At 42.9% G+C, this 20,279-nt stretch overlaps 2 protein-coding genes across 4 annotated transcripts in view; one reads left to right on the top strand and one right to left on the bottom strand.

The window, feature by feature from the left end:
- Nucleotides 1-16,446, top strand: part of grin3a (glutamate receptor, ionotropic, N-methyl-D-aspartate 3A) — a 41,963-nt gene extending 25,517 nt beyond the window's left edge. The window contains exons 6-10 of one of the 2 annotated variants that reach the window (XM_058064553.2): nt 1,743-1,858; nt 2,648-2,799; nt 8,677-8,838; nt 9,198-9,265; nt 14,005-16,446. In XM_058064553.2, the coding sequence (XP_057920536.2) occupies nt 1,743-1,858; nt 2,648-2,799; nt 8,677-8,838; nt 9,198-9,265; nt 14,005-14,587 (1,081 nt within the window). In that variant the 3' untranslated portion in view covers nt 14,588-16,446. Of the gene's footprint in view, nt 1-1,742; nt 1,859-2,647; nt 2,800-7,902; nt 7,981-8,676; nt 8,839-9,197; nt 9,266-14,004 lie in introns of those variants that run through there. The other variant, XM_078794305.1, reaches the window with a different exon arrangement.
- An 822-nt stretch (nt 16,447-17,268) lies between these two features.
- plppr1 (phospholipid phosphatase related 1) overlaps nt 17,269-20,279 on the bottom strand; it is a 43,349-nt gene continuing 40,338 nt past the window's right edge. Inside the window, exon 8 of one of the 2 annotated variants that reach the window (XM_058064559.2) lies at nt 17,269-20,045. In XM_058064559.2, coding sequence (XP_057920542.2) covers nt 20,013-20,045 — 33 coding nt within the window. In that variant the 3' untranslated portion in view covers nt 17,269-20,012. The remainder of the gene's footprint in view (nt 20,046-20,279) is intronic. The other variant, XM_058064558.2, reaches the window with a different exon arrangement.

Raw genomic sequence — 20,279 nt, 5'->3', positions numbered from 1 at the left:
ATCATCGCTGCAGTAATGTATGGCTATTCTTACATTATCATCTCAATAATGAAGCCAAAACAGAGCAGTTGCATTTCTTTTTTAGTTAACCTGCCTATACGTGTCAAATGTAAAGATGTCACATTCCGATTATGTGTAAAGCGTAAAAAGAAGTGGCGCCTCCCCATTATGTAAATGTGTGGATGCAATTCGATCCGTCTGCTTCCTTGTTTGTCTTGTGTGTGTGTGTGTGTGTGTGTGTGCTGGGGGGTTAAAACACCCTGTTAACAAGAAGTAAACATGTCCTGAATATTTCCCCATCCCATCTCTTTTGGATTCCCAACACATCCCTCAACTTGCACGTCTCATTGTCAATGAGCAGCAGCTCCAATCGGAGTCCCTCCCTGATGACCGGGAATCTCACCGACCTCCCCGCGGAAGGAACTGAGCATTGCGAGGGGTTGGAACTTGGATAACCACCAATGAATTAAGAGCTAAGCCTTTTGGCTGACGTTGCTCACCGATACCGGTTTGCACATGTGATAGCATGACCGTGGACACGGGAGGCTGTGATTGGACGGACAGGAATGGAGGAGAGCTGTACCAGATGGCTTTATATCAAGTCTGGTCATTAAAAGGCAGCAATATGTGATCTTACTACATGCTGTACCTTTTACAAGTATCGCATGATATTATGAATGTACCTGTTACTACATGGTCACAGAATGTTTTTATAGATGTAGAACGCACGGAAAAGAGAAAGACGTGTTTGTCTCACATAAGCATTGTGGCTGATTGAATGAATGAATGAATTTTTAAAAGTCAAGTTTTACTTGAAGAAAGTGAGTGAGGAAGAACCTTACCACTTCCACACCAAATGAGAGGAGAACCTTTTTTTTGATTCGATTTTGGCATGTCAGGCTGCACGGCGGTCGAGTGGTTAGCGCACAGACCACACTGCAAGGAGACTCAAGTCAGTCAAGAGAATGCTATCTCTGTGTGGAATTCTCCCCGTGCATGCGTGGGTTTTCTCCGGGTACTCCGGTTTCCTCCCACATTTTTGGTGGCATAGCAAGCAATGGAAACCTTGGTTAGCGTATGCCTTGGTTAGCAAACATTCCCTCCAAAATTTTGTCTTGATTCATCTTCCGGTTAGCGTACAATGTGGCGCCTGGATAAGTGGTTAGGCCACACAACTAGGGGATCCGGGTTCGATTCCCTGCTCGGTCATGTCTGTGTGGAGTTTGCATGTTCTCCCCGTGCATGCGTGGGTTTTCTCCGGGTACTCCGGTTTCTTCCCACATTCCAAAAACATGCTAGGTTAATTGGCCACTCAATTGTCGAACAAATTGTCCATAGGTATGAATGTGAGTGTGAATGGTTGTTTGTCTACAAATATGTGCCCTGTGATTGGCTAGCGACCAGTCCAGGATGTACCCCGTCTCTCGCCCGAAGACAGCTGGGATAGACTCCAGCACCCCCGCAACCCTTGTGAGGATAAGCGGTAGAAAATGAATGAATGAATGATTTTGGCTCAATCTCCATGCAATGTGAATCACAAGATGCGAAAAATATAAAACCTTTTAAGAAAAAGATTTTTCCTCAGTCAGTCATTGCAGGTGTAACTTATTTTGCAGAACCGTTTTGCTCGGATCAACCAATCAGGACCGGTGGTCTGCCTATTTGCCAATGTTTTTGGCCATAACTGTACTGTCCATACAGACTTGGCTTTAACACCGGAATTTGTTGCCTTATGTTTGAAGGGCCGATCCCCAGAAGCTGGATGCTTTCATCATGGACAAAGCTCTGCTCGACTATGAGGTCTCCATAGATGCAGACTGCAAGACACTAACGGTTGGAAAACCATTTGCTATAGAAGGTAAAGTAACACTATTAGCTTTCATTCAAAGTATTCATTAGAGAAATACAGTTACTGTGGACTTTTCAGTCAGCAGTCTTATTCCGGCCCGAACAAATGTCTTTTTTTTAAGTATCAATTTCAATTTTTCAAAGGTGTCACTGTATGAGTGTCCAGGCGCCTCTGTGAATATCAATCAGTCAGAATTTAACAGTCTTAATCTTCTGTATTTCAAAAGCTTACACTCGTCGCAGTGTCCTGTTAATCCCTGGCCCATTTAGAGAGCGTCATTCACCCACAGTGAAATTGTTCCCGTGATGGTTCACGTCCATTACAGGCCTCAGTAGTGCCACATACCTGCGCTGCTTTTAATTACTTAATGCAGCCTCGAGTTGTCAGACTTCAAAATCACATTTTTTTGAGCCAGACAGGATGTTTTTCTAATCTTTTCAAGGGAAAAAAAACATTGCGTTATCTGGACCGCCCATCCATTTTCCTCCGCAGTCTCAGTCGGGAGGTCCATACTTCCCGGTCCCCAGCCCCTTCCTCCAGGAGGTTCAAATGTGAAAGGTACCCATCCTAAGTGACGTCACATGTAAACTGGCCAAAGCCAAAGAGTCCAGTGAGTGCAGGCCATAGTGGGACATGATAGGGAGGTGGCATCATAGGTTCCAGTCCCTAAGACCCAAGACATAGTAGCTACGGTGAAGTGATTGTATCATTGTGCGTGATATCACTCTCATTTTAATCTGTGACTGTTATCACTGAATGCCCTTTTTGTCCTGACCGTATGTGTATGTTCATCAACAGGCTACGGGATCGGGCTACCTCAGAACTCTCCACTCACCTCCAACTTCTCGGAGCTTGTTAGTCAATACAAGTCGGACGGTTTCATGGACATGCTGCATGATAAATGGTATAAAGTCGTGCCCTGCGGGAAGCGCAGCTTTGCTGTGACCGAGGTAAGAAGACATCACCTTCACCTGTAGAAGCGTTTTAAATAAGACTTACTGTTGACATAATTTGTTGATTTATATGTCGGTGGTGTTTTGTTTCTATATTCACCCGGGCACACTGTTGACGCTCTGTGAATTGGGACAGTCTGTCCCTGCGACCTGCCTTAAAGCTAGGCAATACTTAATTGCTTTCCTTCCAAATTTCCATTCAAATTTCTGCATGCTTGTTTTAATGGCAGACATGAATAATGGATTACTACTATGTGCAATCAACCAATGCATATCACACTAATGTATTAGTAGGTGCAGGATGGATATCTGGTGGCTTCCTTTCTAATTGGATTCATTCATTCATTTTATACTGCTTATCCTCACGAGAGTTGCAGGGGGTTGGGGGCGCTAGAGCCTATCCCAGCTGTCTTCAGACGAGAGGCGGGGTACACCCTGGACTAGTCGCCAGCCAATCACAGGGCACATATATGCAAACAACCATTCACACTCACATTCATACCTATGGACAATTTGGAGTGGCTAATTAACCTAGCATGTTTTTGGAATGTGGGAGGAAACCGGAGTACCTGGAGAAAACCTACACAGAGATGGCCGAGGGTGGGATTGAACTCGGGTCTCCTAGCTGTGAGGTCTGTGCGCTAACCACTGGACTGCCGTGATAAGAAGGTTATTACTATGATTTCCAGCCACAGTCAAAACAACAGCTTTTTATCATCAATAAAGGTCTTTGTACGAGTCTATTTAATTCTAAGTCTGCCCCCCCCCCTCCAGCAGTTCATCAGACTGTACATCCATAACTTTTGTCCTTAACAGTCAAATCGGCCTCTGAGGTCCATCCAGGAACTGTACCTGCCTCGGAGAAGTTAGCGCTTTTAACGGCCATCTGTGATTTGGGATCTCGTAAAGTGTCTCCTTGCTCAGAATGGGCTGCCCAACCTTATTTTGTACTGTGGATTGGAGACCTGTTGGAACTAATTGTCCCCCGCTGTCCGCAAAGGTGCCATTACGGCTTTAATTGTTGCGTTCATTTTATATGGGTTGAGATGAAGCATAACCTACGTGCTTTTAGTCATTCTATCAGAAGCAAAGGGCGGGATATGGGTTGGAACAGAACATCTCACAATCACAATGTTTTGCAAAAATAGTTGCGACATATTAGAAGAAAAGTACCAACATAAATAAATGTTTGGTCCAATGAATTGTGCTATAATTGTATTTTCTGTATGATTCCAATTGTTTTTACAAGTTTCTTCAGTTTCTTAGAAAGCACATTACATTCTTGATGTAAGGCTGTCAGCACTTGGTGGACTAATAGAGTTCCTTGCTGCAGCAAGAGTCTGGTAGAGATGGTGTCAGTAGTTGCGGACATTCAAATGGCTCCAGGTATACATTTCATTTTGATGCATCACACCCCACCCGGTTATGACTGCAAGCATTTAGCGCAATGCCATTCAATTTTACACTCCATATCTGTCAGAGGCCCGGCAGAAATGACTAGCAATGACATGTGGGGGGGGCAAGATACAGTGAAGAAAATAAGTATTTGAACACCCTGCTATTTTGCTATTTCTCCCACTTAGAAATCATGGAGGGGTCTGAAATTTTCATCGTAGGTGCATGTCCACTGTGAGAGAGATAAACTAAAAAGAAAAATCCAGAAATCACAATGCATGATTTTTTAACAATTTATTTGTGTGATACAGCTGCAAATAAGTATTTGAACACCTGAGAAAATGAATGTTAATATTTGGTACAGTAGCCTTTGTTTGCTATTACAGAGGTCAAACGTTTCCTGTAGTTTTTCACCAGGTTTGCACACACTGCAGGAGGGATCTTGGCCCACTCCTCCACACAGATCTTCTCTAGATCAGTCAGGTTTCTGGGCTGTCGCTGAGAAACACGGAGTTTGAGCTCCCTCCAAAGATTTTCGATTGGGTTCAGGTCTGGAGACTGGCTGGGCCATGCTAGAACCTTGATATGCTTCTTACGGAGCCACTCCTTGGTTTTCCTGGCTGTGTGCTTCGGGTCGTTGTCGTGTTGGAAGACCCAGCCACGACCCATCTTCAATGCTCTGACAGAGGGAAGGAGGTTGTTCCCCAAAATCTCACAATACACGGCCCCAGTCATCCTCTCTTTAATGCAGTGCACTCGTCCTGTCCCATGTGCAGAAAAACACCCCCAAAGCATGATGCTACCACCCCCATGCTTCACAGTAGGGATGGTGTTCTTCGGATTGTACTCTTCATTCTTCTTCCTCCAAACACGCTTATTGGAATTATGACCAAAAAGTTCTATTTTGGTCTCATCTGACCATAAAACTTTCTCCCATGACTCCTCTGTATCATCCAAATGGTCATATGCAAACTTAAGACGGGCCTTGACATGTGCTGGTTTAAGCAGGGGAACCTTTCGTGCCATGCATGATTTCACATCATGACGTCTTAGTGTATTACCTACAGTAACCTTGGAAACGGTGGTCCCAGCTCTTTTCAGGTCATTGACCAAGTCCTGTCGTGTAGTTCTGGGCTGATTCCTCACCTTTCTTAGAATCATTGAGACCCCACGAGGTGATATCTTGCATGGGGCTCCACTCCGATTGAGATTGACCGTCATGTTTAGCTTCTTCCATTTTCTAATGATAGCTCCAACAGTGGACCTTTTTTCACCAAGCTGCTTGGTAATTGCTCCGTAGCCCTTTCCAGCCTTGTGGAGGTGTACAATTTTGTCTCTGGTGTCTTTGGACAGCTCTTTGGTCTTCGCCATGTTACAAGTTAAAGTCTTACTGATTGTATGGGGTGGACAGGTGTCTTCATGCAGCTAACGACCTCAAACAGGTGCATCTGATTCAGGATGATACATGGAGTGCAGGTGGACTTCTAATGGGCAGACTAACAGGTCTTTCAGGGTCAGAATTCTAGATGATACACAGGTGTTCAAATACTTATTTGCAGCTGTATCACACAAATAAATTGTTAAAAAATCATGCATTGTGATTTCTGGATTTTTCTTTTTAGTTTATCTCTCTCACAGTGGACATGCACCTACGATGAAAATTTCAGACCCCTCCATGATTTCTAAGTGGGAGAAATAGCAAAATAGCAGGGTGTTCAAATACTTATTTTCTTCACTGTATATGTATAGTATGCTTGGCAAAATGAAACTCTCGCAACATGATTTAGCTGAACCGTACTTGTGTTTCATTGGAAAAAAAAACAACCTCGTTATTACGCTGAAATCTTCGTCATTTCAGCCGTTACTGTCAAAACTCTTACAGAACAGCATGGACAAGAGATTCATGTGACACAAGCGGGGAAATCCTGACTCTACCGCCACGTTTTTGACATGCTCAGCATTTTTCCAGCGTTACAACAAAGAACTGATAGATCTGCTTCAGGGATGAGGCCAATCTTTCTGCAGCCTCAGAAAGGTTGACTTGAATTAATACAATTAGTCATATTATTGCATGAACGGTCATTGAATGCGACTTAATACAATGAAACGATCCACTCTCAAATAATTGTCAGAATGACTTGCATTAGATTACAAAAAATCCACAAAAAACTTTACAAACATAGCGTGAGTGTACCTAATTTTTAAAAATCTCATTACCATCTCGCTCTCAGAATGTTCCTAGTATTCAGACAATTTCCTCCCAGCTTTTGGAATAATTGGCTCTACCTGAAAAGTCATTACAGCCAGCTTAGGGAACACTATACAGCCAATCACCAATTTAATCCATCATGTATTTACTTCCGACGTCACTTGATAATACATGGAGAACTGCTCAATGCACGGCCGTAAAAAAGATTCATACGAGGATGAGCGCGAGCAAGTGCGCCATTAAGAAAAGTGCAACCTTTGTTGATTGCTACTCTGCACTTGTGAGTGACACATTCGAGTTTGAAAACTGGGACATGAATGTTGTAGTTTTGCCTGTTTTAAAAAAAGTAGTTACAATCATTGAAATATAGTTTGTAGGTTTCCATCATTGCAGAAAGCATGAGATGAACTTGACCAAAGAGTTCATGTTAAAAACTTTAATCTTGATCATCCAGGTCATGGTAATGCGCCAAGGTTTGAAAAGACTGTTTTTCACCTGGAAGAGTGGCTGTTCCTGATCAAAAAGACATATGTTAGGGACCATCTGTCCCCAAAAGACTGTTTTTCACCTGGAAGACTGGCTGTTCCTGATCAAAACGACATATGTTAGGGAACATCTCTCCCCAAAAGACTGTTTTTCAACAGGAAGAGTGGCTATTCCTGATCAAAAAGACATATGTTAGGGAACATCTCTCCCCAAAAGACTGTTTTTCACCTGGAAGAGTGGCTGTTCCTGATCAAAACGACATATGTTAGGGACCATCTGTCCCCAAAAGACTGTTTTTCACCTGGAAGAGTGACTGTACCTGATCAAAACGACATATGTTAGGGAACATCTCTCCCCAAAAGACTTTTTTTCAACAGGAAGATTAACTATTTCCAATCAAAAAGACATATGTTAGGGAACATCTCTCCCCAAAAGACTGTTTTTCAACAGGAAGAGTGGCTATTCCTGATCAAAAAGACATATGTTAGGGAACATCTCTCCACAAAAGACTGTTTTTCAACAGAAGGAGTGGCTATTCCTGATCAAAAAGACACATGTTAGGGAACATCTCTCCCCAAAAGACTGTTTTTCAACAGGAAAGGTGACCATTCCTGATCAAAAAGACATATGTTAGGGAACATCTCTCCCCAAAAGACTGTTTTTCAACAGGAAGAGTGGCTATTCCTGATCAAAAAGACACATGTTAGGGAACATCTCTCCCCAAAAGACTGTTTTTCAACAGGAAAGGTGACCATTCCTGATCAAAAAGACATATGTTAGGGAACATCTTTCCCCAAAAGACTGTTTTTCAACAGGAAGAGTGGCTATTTCCAATCAAAAAGACATATGTTAGGGAACATCTCTCCACAAAAGACTGTTTTTCAACAGGAAGAGTGGCTATTCCTGATCAAATTGTTCAGACCACCTATTGTTATGAAGGATGATTGTTCACCAGCCACACCAGGACTGAATAAGACAAATCTTCATCCATCTTCTTCCTCTTATTCAAGGTCAGGTCGGTAGGGCAGCAACCTACGACGAGAAGCCCAGTTTCCCTCTCTCTTGGCGGACCGTGAGGTGTTTGAGAGGTATCCTAACCAAATGCCTGACTCTCCCCATCTGGTCACCCTATGGAGGAAACTCATTTAGGCTGTTTGTACCCATGATCTTGTCCTTTCGGTCACTACTAAAGCTCAGGACCATAGGTTAGGGTAGGAAGTGTAAGAATCGAGTTTTGCCTTTGGGCTCAGTTCACCACAGCTTCACCACTACAGACTGCAGATGCCGCAAAGATCTCAGTTTGATCTCACGTTCCATCGTTCCCTCACTGTCACCAGTATTTTCCATCCCACTTTATTTCTTTTCCGGCCATTGCTGCAGCACATTTATATTCCAACTGTTGAGGCTAGCCTCTCAAGTAAAAAAAGACAAGTCAGAGGGGAAGAAAAGTCATTGGGCAGCGTGACATTGTGCGTGTTCCCGGGCATCCCAGCAGCAACACTGGAACGTGTGCTGCATTTGCCAAGAGATACGTCCTTCACCTCTTTGCCACTCTCGGTCCAAAAACAGCTCATAGTGGTTGTATTACATGACACCCTGTATGACGTGGTCATGTAGAGTGAATGTACCAGTGTACTCAGTACTACGCCCTGCGGGACGCCTTGCTAGGTGGTCTGTGAGAATTTGACAGTAATGAAGATTTTCAGATTTTTGTGATATCAAACTGTTGATCTTTTCTATGTCTCTCTCTCTCTCTCTCTCTCTCTTGCTCTCTCTCTATCCAGACACTACAGATGGGAATAAAGCATTTCTCCGGTCTCTTTGTGATGCTGTGTGTGGGTGTGGCCTTATCTCTGCTGACCACCATAGCGGAACACATCGTGTACAAGCTGGTCATCCCCAGAGTCAAGGAGCCACGCTTAAAATACTGGCTGCACACCAGCCAGGTATACCGCACCCCCCACCGCCCCTCACATATCGTAGCATCCAAATGCATAATTCTATAAAATATGCGCTACTATCTGAACATTTAACTTACATGTTTTTTTTTTTCGTACAGTCATCCAAACAAATTCAAACAAATGAGTCAGCATTATGTGTACACTCCCATCATGAATTTTTTTTTAAAGTTTCAAGCATTCATCATTTAGATTTATTTTAGTGTTGTTTTATATTCTCTTTAAAATGTGTTTTGTGTTCATACCTGTTGGTATTCGATTTTCATATATCAAATGTAGTTTTTTCAGGATTTAGTGCCTTCATCATTGTCGCTAACAGTCTTATCTATTTGACTGCTGTTCTCCAGAGATTACACCGAGCCCTCAACTCTGTCTTTGCTGATGACAAGCTGCAGACTGTCACCACCGTCAAAAGGTACTTTTCTTTTATTTACAATGTATATTGGAATTGTACTTGAATGTATTAATTATTTGCAGAGTGTTGGGGATATCAGCGCATTAGGCAGGAAGCCATCTTCCTCAAACCTTCAGGATTGGACGGCTGAGATATTATTAGGCTGAGAATACTAAGTGACACCAATTAACATCCAAGTGGCAGTTAAGGGACCCATTTTAATGGGGAGCTCAATAGAAGTCAGTCTGTTGGAAGCTAATTATCAGCAAGGAAAATTGAGAGTAATAATCTCCGGTTGACATCACATAATGTTGTTTAGCGCATCTGTTGAAATATGTTACTGCCCGCTTGTTCTCTAGTTGTCAGCTGGTGGGCCGCTGGTCTTTGCCTTGTCCAAAAAAAAAAAATCGGACAAAAATAATCTTATGCCCCCCCCCATGCACACACACACATTTACAGCATGAGTAATATTTATGTCTTAAATGTCTACTATACGAGTGTAAACATGAATATAGGGGTGCTATTTTATGTCTAGAAGGCTCTAATACAATATATGGGTGATGTGGGTCCCACAGCAAAAACCCGTTGAGAACCACTGCCCTAGAATAGTCATTTTGCCATGTGGGGTATTTCCTCATGATTCAGTATCTTACCAGATAAACATGATTCGAACGTAATTTTACACTTCCAAGAGGAGGTGCTTCTGTTTTGTTCTTTCTGTGCTGCTGATCCAAAATTGTCCCGGCTTAGTTCTATTGCAAGCCTGGAGGACACTCCAAATCAAGAGGAACGTCTGAGTAATGAGGATGGATGACTCCGCCTGCATAGTTCTGCCCATTCAATCAGGCCCTTCTGCACCGTGCTCCTCCAATTGAAATGATAACCGCCAACCTGTCAGTGTCTGACAGAAGTGATGTGTTTTGTCCCCGGTGACTAAAATAAAGACTTTCAATTACATCATTGGGGCTATGAAATGTAAATATTGTTGAAAACTTGCATTTGGCCTTTTCACCATAAAAGCTTTTAGCCATTATAGCTACAGGGGTGATGATGTGCTGTGCAAGCATTTCTGTTTCATCAGCATGATCAAATTAGGAGGTATTATGAAACAAAAGAGCCTTCGGGGCATAAAGTGTATTGGCGTTAGCAACCAAAATGTGCGCACAGAACTATACATCTGAGAGAACAATTTCAATTATGCAGTCACTGACACGTCATTAAAGGGGACTTATTATGCTTTTTCAACTTTTCTGACTTATAAATGTAGTTAGAATGTTGTATTCTCTTGTTAAACGATTCCAAAGTTTCAGATAATGAGCTTTGCGCGTTTGGAAGTGAGCCATAAAAAACGTTTGTTATGGCTCAAAACGCTCCGTTTCCAAAGGCGTGGTCAAACTGCCCCTTTGTGATGTCACAGAGGGGAGGATTTCCTTATATGGGTGTGGCTCTAAGGCAGTAAAGCTTTCTGCTCTCCCTCAAGCTCTGCTCCTCTGTTGACTTGATAGCAATTTCTCGTACGGAAGTTCCTGATTTCCTACCAGCAAAAGAAATGCATTTTAATCTGTCAACGGCATTTTCACATTCATCATCTTGGAACAGATGGGATGTTTTGTCCAGCGGAGCCGACAGGATGTGTTTTTTGTTGAAGAAGAGAACCTCCTTGCTCACTTATTTATAATGTATGTGAGGGTTCAAAGTGTGCAATGTCTTCCACATGGGTCAGATTCTATATTCCGCATTTCTATCGAGTCTGCGTAGATTTACAACAAGCTGCAAAAACATGTGTAAAACCTCCGAACAAGGGTGGCATTAATATTTATGAACATCACAAATGAATGAATGAATATTTAGAGTCGGACAAACTGTCAACTCTCGTTGGAAATAATATGGTAAAAACCCCACCCACTAAGTCTGAGGGGGAAAAACCTTGGGATGACCAACTCTGAGCCCTTGTAAAACTAAATTAATTATTGCAGTTTAAATGATTAATGGAAATATAGGCGTGCATATGGGCTCCAGGCCTCGTGTTATATGGAATATTAAACCACCCAGTTCCATTTGTCTTTTTGTAAGATAATCCTTCTCACAACACAATTACTTTAGAGGCACTTGATGGATAACTTGTGTAACATAAACTGCAAAAAAACACAGTCATAAATTCATAGAATGAATTAAAAAGCCATTGTTAAGATGACTTCCAAAGACAAATAGGGAACCAAAGGCTGATTTATATAACTGTTTACTTTGAATGAATCTGCTGACCACAACCAGGGGCGTCACTTGGTTCTAAGGACGGGGGGGCTTAGCACTCCTGGAGATGCACAGGATATGAAAGAATGTAGTAGAAGACGTTCAAAAAAAATCCAAAAAACAAATAACGAACAAGAACCGGGATATAACTTTCCTACTTTTGGACAGATTTAGTAGAGATACTCAATTGTTTTAGGCCACCATTAAATTTACAGGGGGGTCTGAAGCCCCCCTAAAATAGGCCTAATGACGCCACTGACCACAACTACAAGCCGCTTATAGTGTCAAACTACACTATTTATTTTTGATTTTGCTGTGTTGTATATTACAGTAAAGTCTCGTTATATCGATATTGTCGGGAGTCGGAAAAAATATCGATATAACCGGACTATCCATATATCCGATCCTGCGCCGAACTGCATTAAAAGTGGGCAATAATGCACTCGACATTGTTCTATACTATAGAACAATGTCGAGCAGCTTAAATCAATCTTTGCTTAAGGATTTCAATACCAAAAAAGAACACGGCGAACGGCTGCTTCCAGTCAACTTTATTTTTCACACTTCCACCACCAGAGCGCAGCACACACACCGATTCCCGCACTTCCTGGTTCACAGGTCATGCTCAACCCGCCCCACATAGCTGGCCAAACACATGCCACGAACGCCAGCATGTACATATGAAAAACAGTGATTATTGCAAGCGATAAAAAGATATCTGAATACAACACAATTAAATACATGTATTTGTACGCTTGTGTCTTCGTTGGAATAGGTGTGTATGCTATGTCAGTTGGTTCTTCTGTTGCAGGCATGTGTTTGGCCAGCTATGTGGGGCGGGTTGAGCATGACCTGTGAACCAGGAAGTGCGGGAATCGGTGTGTGTGCTGCGCTCTGGTGGTGGAAGTGTGAAAAATAAAGTTGACTGGAAGCAGCCGTTCGCCGTGTTCTTTTTTGGTATTGAAATCCTTAAGCAAAGATTGATTTAAGCTGCTTTTGTATCGATATAAGCAGACCAAATTGGCTGGCGGGAGATGAAAAGGGCATCGTAGTAACCGGATTATCATAATAACCGGGTATCGTACTAACGGAACTAATTATATCATAAAAGACTAGAAATTTGCCGGGAAATGAAAATAGTATCGTAATAAGCAGTAATTCGTTATAACCGATATCGATATAACAAGACTTTACTGTAGTTGTTTTAAATGTTTTATATTAGTCAAACAATGACTTGTAGGACCGGTGGTGTGGCAGATAACACCACTGTTAAAATCCAAAAGTGTATTGTTGCATGTGGAGTATAAAAATGCTGAGCGAGCCCGGATCGTGTTGGTTTTGAATCAAGAGAGAAAGTGGTGACGATGGAAGTGACTGAGACGAAGAGGAGTCACTGTTGTGGCATCTTCAGTCACAAAGAATATTCAACCAGCTCACACGTAATTCCTCTCAGTCACATTTCAGGCCTGAAAAATTCAAAGTTATATGTCTCTTTTTTAATTTCATTGGCTCTTTTCTGCATTTGCAGCTTCCAGTGCCGCTGTTAACATTTACTGTATCCTTTGTCACTCTCAATCTCAGCCCTTAGGCTTTGGGAAGATGATGCCATAATAACATAACAATCTCATTTTATTTTTATGGGCTTCCATAAGCTGTTTATGCACGTTACCTAATCCTTTCCTGAAATATATTGACCCCAAAGGGACACTCCCCTTTTATGTTGTTAGTAGAGATGTCAGAGTGCTGGAAAAGCAAACGGGGATCTGTCCAGCAACAATTCTTTATGTTGCAAATCTGGTCAATTTTCAGGTTTGTTGGTATGAGCCATCACCAATGGTTGGCCAGCAATCCAGTACTGTGCAGTACTGTGCATCAATTAATCAAGGGGTCATTATCCACTTCCTGTTTCTCTAATGAGGCTAGTAACAGTCTCAGATGAATTATTATTATTAGGAGTCGTACCATATGTTGGAAACAAGTCCCCGTAGGTGGGACCATAAGTCTTTAATCCCAAGTCTCGAGTCAAGTCCCAACTAAACAGGTGCAAGTCCCTGTCAAGTCTTGAGTCAAGACAAGTCGAGTCAGGTCTCAAATCGTAAGCTTAATATTTATCAGTCCAATAAGATATTAAAGACATAAATAGACTCATGCTTGTGTATGTTTCCGTAAATGTGTTCCGTGCAAAGGGACCTGAGTAGAGTTTTAGCTTGGCATGGGTTACGGTGCTCAAGTCTGGTGCTTGTGTCTCACTATACGTGTACAGTGACCATGTAGAATATGTCTTATATTTGTATTGTAGTTCATTTAGCCAGTCTTATTATTATTTTAAACGTCAAATTTGCTTGGATATGCCTATTTTTGGATGGACGGATGGATGAAAAAATGCAATATTTGAAGTGCAAAGGGAAAAGGTGAATTGTAGTTCTTTGTAGTCCCTTTTTTTTCTGGGCATCGACTTAGTCTGTTTGAACAATGATGCCTTACATTTCCTTCTTTACCTGCATCTCCAGGTGCAATGAAGGAAACAACCAGTCGGCATCCTGGAATCCGTCTGAATCATCTCTCTGCAACAGGCGTAGGGTTCTTCCAAAGGAGACACAGAACGACTTGGAACGGCCATGCTCCCAGGATCTACCGCTACCGCCACCAACGTCTGCTCTTCCTCTTCATCATTCTCTTCCTTTACTGGAGAAACATCTCCCCATAGTGACCACCTCGAACGGACGCTCCAACTTGTTAGGTCGTGTGTGTAACCAAGGATTGGGGCAAGGGCATGGGAGCTCTGTACTGGGCGTGGCCCCAGGCCAGTGTCGGGGTTTGGGTGTGGGGGACTGCGGCCCTGGCCTGGGTGTGGCTCAGAGCTCACTTGTGCAGGAATTGTCAGAACTGGAGAGCCAAATCACTGTGATAAAGCAGCAGCTGCAGTCGGCCATAAGGAGGAAGCGAGAGCTAGAACAGTACCAATCGGAGAACCAACAAACAAAGCAGACTGCACTTAGTCAGGCTACTACGCACCAGTCTAACCAGTTCCCACAGTACACACAGTCCCACCAGCAGACTAACCAACACCCAAACACACTCCCGGAGTTCTGAAACATTTCCCATGCTTTATCCAGGGAAGCTTTCCTACATGTTTTGTCTTTTCCAAAACCTCGCAATGGTTCTGGAAGAGGATGACCCAGCTGGAACATTCATAGATTCTGAAGGAGAATGTTGGACTCAGATATTCCGGAAGGATTTCCAGACATGTGAATGCAATAGACAGGAAGTACGACTGGACACATTTCCTAACCAAGCACCGAGTCAGCCCCTCCTTGCTTGTTGCAGTTACTGGTGAGCTGGACCATTCTGTCACCTCCTTCCCACCTTTCATTATCTTCCTTTCCTTTCATCCCTCCTCTCTCTCACTCCTCCCTCCCGCTCTCTAAGCTTACCTCGAAAAGGGAACAGATTTGCTTTGCAGTGATGATAAGCCCGATCCTAGATATGAACACCCGTTGGTATTTAAGCCTAATGGGCTGAATCACCTGAGTCTGAGTTACGGCTCCTTGAGAATATCAATGACCTGGGCTTGAACCCAGCCGGTTAAGTCTCGGTATCCCATTGGTCTTGATGAAACCTTGTCTTTCAGGGGGACAGAGGGGGGTTACTGTCATGAGAATCAGTCAATTTTACCAAATTTTTCCAATGATCTGATGCTTTGATGCTTGGTTGGTGACCGTGAAAGAACTTTGGGAAGACGTGCGCAGATTCATGAAGAACATCTGTTTGGTAGTTTGTGGTAAATTATTGAATAAGTTGTTATTTTACGGATCACTTGTCCTGCACTTCAGTGATGCACACTTTGTTTCTTAAAGAAATCTTCACCTATAACACTAGAATTGGAGTTTGACTCCAGGATCACAGGAAATGGCTTCTTGGGCTTTTTTTCCATTAAGTACTATTTTACTGTTGGTTAAATAGTACCCCCACCAATCTGCACACAGAGCACCCTGACACAAATGAAACCATCCCTCTGTGATGAGACCCGTTTTCTGTTCAAGTTTTGAGTTCTGTCATTAAAATAATTTCTCTTGTTCCCACTTACGACGGTTTCAACATTATTTCCCCTGCAGTTTGCTCGCATTGTTGACCTTTGCACTTACAACACAGCCAACAACTCATCAGTCGATAAGTGTCCGGCTCCTGTAAGATTTATTTCCAAAGATTTTCTTTCACGGTGGCACTGATGTTCACTGACAGCTACACACGCCCTTCCGTCTAAAAACTCCATTATAATTTAAACCAAGACCTGCGGCTACATAGCCGACCCCCACGCTACAGCCGACCTTGAACTGAAATTTGGCTGTTGTGCTATCCCTCACTTCTATCGCTTGGAGAGAGCAATACAGACAAGGAGGCAGAAAAGCCAAGGACTGCGACACACACACACACACACACACACACACACACACACACTATCTGTTTCGCCAGTGTGTCTGCAGGGCAAGCAAAGGCTGTCACCATTGAAATGAACACCTGACAGAGCAGAAGGGCGAGCGCACTGGCACAGCAGCCAGCTTTTTTTCTGTGTGGATCTTTGTGCTGACGTGCGCGTCACTACAGTTGATAAGGCCTTGACGGGATGACTTAACCAAAAAGAAAACAAAAGTGCCAGGTTTTGGCAGATCTTGTTCTAATCCCCTGTCTGAGCAGCGTCCATTGAAGAAGAAAGTACCATTGGTACATGAGAAGAATAAAATCTCTTTGTCCAATTCCTCACATCTCCCTGCAAATTGTCATAACACCAAACACCATTAGCAATTCCATTTTAGGGTGTGAATTCATCAACACATGCACCTGGGTGCCATCTTTGACCCTTAGGATCTGCACAATCAGTAGAAAGTACCGTCTTTAGTACATGCATCATCACCCTTCGTCTAAACAAGCAATCAAATCAATGAGCTGCGACATCCAATCATTTGAAACATGGGAAGTTCATTTGGATCTGACATCCGAATGAAATCATTTACTCCGGAAGAGACTTCACGTCAGCTCTGACCGCTGTCTCTCCTCCAATCTGCATGACTGCATCATGACAGGGAAAAAATTCAGCTCACTCCTCTGGCTGCTGTCAATCAAAATCAAGGACTGCCCTGCACCATAGACCCCCCCCCCCCCCCCAAAAAAAAAAAAAAACAGTGAAGCTCAGCTTCTATGGAAGTGGCATTTTTCACCCGTTTATCCAATCAGGGTCTTATTTTCTTGCTGCGAGCTTCCATGACCTGACGCTAAAGTGTCAATAGCGCTCCCGTTTATTTCCAATAGCATCCGCGGTGCTGCCGAGGGAAGAGAGATCTTCAGAGAAGTCTTTCATCTGTGGTTCATTGGTTTGTAAAACAGTCCGTTTTGGCAATACAAGGAAATACAGCTGGAATAGGTGCAGATTCTGGAAGATCTTTCTATTGTGTGTAGCTGCTCTATAGGAGTCCACAACTCAATACAAAAGGCCGAAAATGAGCATAATAGATCACCTTTAAAGAAAAACAACACATGTTCTTTCGGGCTGGTAGAGAACCATTCAACAAATAAAAAATAACTGCAGTCTTTAACTCCAAAATGGGAATAACTGGAGGTTTAGCTGTACAGTATATTATACAATCACATGCAGAAACATTTCAGACTAATTCAGCTTTAAATTTAATAGAATTTGTGTTTTGTTTTGAAATATTATTTCATATTTTGTATATTTTGTTTGTTATTGAATGCCTTAAAACTGATGAACACACACAGGGTTGCTACAGACGATTTAATTTGAGAACAAACCAAGAAAATAAAATATATGCAGCATTTTAAATGAAACAGTTATTTTTTTTAACTCATCATAAAAGACATATAATCACAATGTTTAAAGAGTATAATTCAAATCATGAATATTTATAAAACATCTTGACTTCTCTCTTCATGCTGGGCGTTTTTCTTCCAATAGGAAATGGAGTCACAACATTGCATCACAATCCACTGGTGGGTGGGGGAGGGGGACCTCAAGGAGGAAAGGTGAAGCGCTTGTTAGCCTGGTTTACGTTTGGAAATAAAAACAAAAACACAGGGCTAGCCAGGCCTTTTTAGACAGACATTGGGTTCATTATGATTGGGAAGATGATTTCCCTTTTAAGCGTTGCCCCATTTGCTAGAATCATGCATTTTGGTAATGAAAAGCACAGTTTTTTGTGTGCAAAACTTATTTCATGCGATTGCTCCTCCACATGTGGCGGCCCTGATAGTGGTAGAGTTGTTGTCTCCCATCCTGAAGGTTGCTGGTTCAGTTTTGGCTGGTCCCACTACCTACCTGGCCCATAGTTTGGGATTAAAAAGGTCTGTCAACAACCCTGATTTCAATCCAATACTTCGATGAAAGTGTGAGCTTTTCGTGTTAGGGTGATCAACAAAACCATGACAGTTCCAGGTTGTGTTGTGTGGTTTTTCCTTGAACTGTTGAAGCTCCTGGCTGATTTTATTGACGACTTTAATCCTCCAATCCACCAGATTTGGCACATGAATAATAATAATAATAATAATAACTTGACCTAGGGCTGCACGGCGGAGGAGTGGTGGGGTCTCACAGCAAGGAGACCCGAGTTCAATCCCATTCTCGGCCATCTCTGTGTGGAGTTTGAATGCTATGTGTGACAAACGAAAGTGTGGAAAACACACATTTCTTGGACCTTACCACTTCCACACCGAATGAGAGGAGAATTCACTTTATTTTTCTACAAGTGAATGGATAACTTCTCCTAGATCTGCCACATGGCCTACTCTTGGTTGGGCATGGTCGGAACACCTCACCAGGGTGGTGTCCAGGAGGCATCTGGACTGGATTCCCAAGCCACCTCAACTGGCCCTTCTCAATGTGAGCTCCTCTCGGGTGACAGAAATCTCTTAGGGTGAGTTTGGCCATCCTAAGGCAGAAGCTCATTTCGGCTGCTTACATCCGCAATCTTATTCCTTCTATCACGACCCGAACCTCATGACCGTAGATTTGTAGATTAAGGTGGGAACATAAATCGACCAGTAAGACCTTGAGATTCCTCCACCTGGGACATCGTATGATTCGATTTTCATCAAAAATTTGACCCTGATTTTCATACAATCTCGTTTTTTTTGTGCAGTATAGCACGTAACTAATCCGTTAGCGCTGTACTGGATCATTCTGCCATATCCAGTGCCCAAACAAAGCGTTGCTGACTCATGTCTCTGCATTTTTTATTGATTTGACTTTATTGCCCAGCCATTGGGCCAAAGAAAGTTGCGAGTGCCAGCACTTTGATCAAAAAGTTGAGCAACACTATAGAATTCCATCTCACCAGGATGTCCCATCCATAATTGTTCATATATTTGAGTGTAGGGGCTGCTCGGCGGTCGAGTTGTTAGCACGCAGCTAGGAGACCCGAGTTCAATTCCACCCTCGGCTATCTCTGTGTGGAGTTTGCATGCGTGGGTTTTCTCCGGGTACTCCGGTTTCCTCCCACATTCCAAAAACATGCTAGGTTAATTAGCGACTCCAAATTGTCCATAGGTATGAATGTGAGTGTGAATGGTTGTTTGTCTATATGTGCCCTGTGATTGGCTGGCCACCAGTCCAGGGTGTACGCTGTGGATAAACGGTAGAAAATGAATGAATGAATATTTAAGTCTCTATCGTGTTCCTGACAAATGGGGCGACATTCAGAAGGGAATAGTAGCCTTGTATGTCAGAGTAGTCATGTTTCTTATGCTTCTATGGGATTTGGATTTGGATTGTTGTGGCACAGGCTAGCCCAGCAGATCATCTCTGAAGAGAATTTCCCGGAAAGAAAACCAAGAATCAGGACACATACATGTGGCTGATCCAGCACTCCATGAGTCCCCACTATGATACCAAAACATATCCAAGTTTACAGCAGGCAAACAGGTCCAAAAAGGATCGTAATAGTAACAGATTAACAAAAATCTTTACAAAATATGACCCGACACGGTCAATTCATACACAGCCATCATAAAAAGAACAATTCTATCTGGGATTTTTTTTTTTCTGTACAAATGACATCACAGAATGACAACATCAACATTGCTAATTTTACATAGCAAATTTTCAGACTTAGTGGGAGGGGGGGGGGGTGGGGGTAGAGACAAGGTGATCGGAGGAAAGTCACCTGACAGGATGTGATGTAACACACATGTGTGCAGGTGAAACACGGTCAGGGTAGGATAACAGCAATCGCTTATACAAAATGTGCAAAACACCATCCTCCAACGAAAAAACACAACACCTCCCATGTTGCAATGACTTGTAGGAATATGAGGAAACAATCTGTGCTTGTTTTGGAATACGTAACCCCGACGTGAACCATCCCCGCCGGGTGGGGGTTGGGGGGTGAACTAGACAGATATATCAGTGTTTGATTTTTGTTAAGCAATCGAAGCCACGCCACATGCGTCCTTATCATTGTGTCTGGAAGTGCTGTGGAGACGCAAACGTGACCCGGTGCTGCCCCCTTAGTCATGTGACCTCCGTCATTGATGCCGAGTGGTTCTGAAAATGGACGTGGGAGGAGGGAGAGAGCATGGAGAAAGATTATTGGGACAAGAGAGGGAGAATGGAAGGGGGTGAATGCAAAGAGGAAAACATCAAACAAGTGTTAGGAGTGCTCCGCCTGAGCTGCTGTTAGTGTTTCATTAGGGAGACACGGACAAGGTGCATGCATATGCTCATGCCCGTGCGTTGTTGATGAGTCATTTGTAAAGAAAGAAAGAAAAGCACTCTCTG

Source organism: Doryrhamphus excisus, linkage group LG10 (assembly GCF_037039965.1).
Source record: "Doryrhamphus excisus strain RoL-2023G ecotype Guam linkage group LG10, RoL_Dexc_Guam_v1.1, whole genome shotgun sequence".
Taxonomy (NCBI): domain Eukaryota; kingdom Metazoa; phylum Chordata; class Actinopteri; order Syngnathiformes; family Syngnathidae; genus Doryrhamphus; species Doryrhamphus excisus.
Note: the sequence above shows the minus strand (reverse complement) of the source record. Positions and strands in the feature narration are given on the sequence as shown.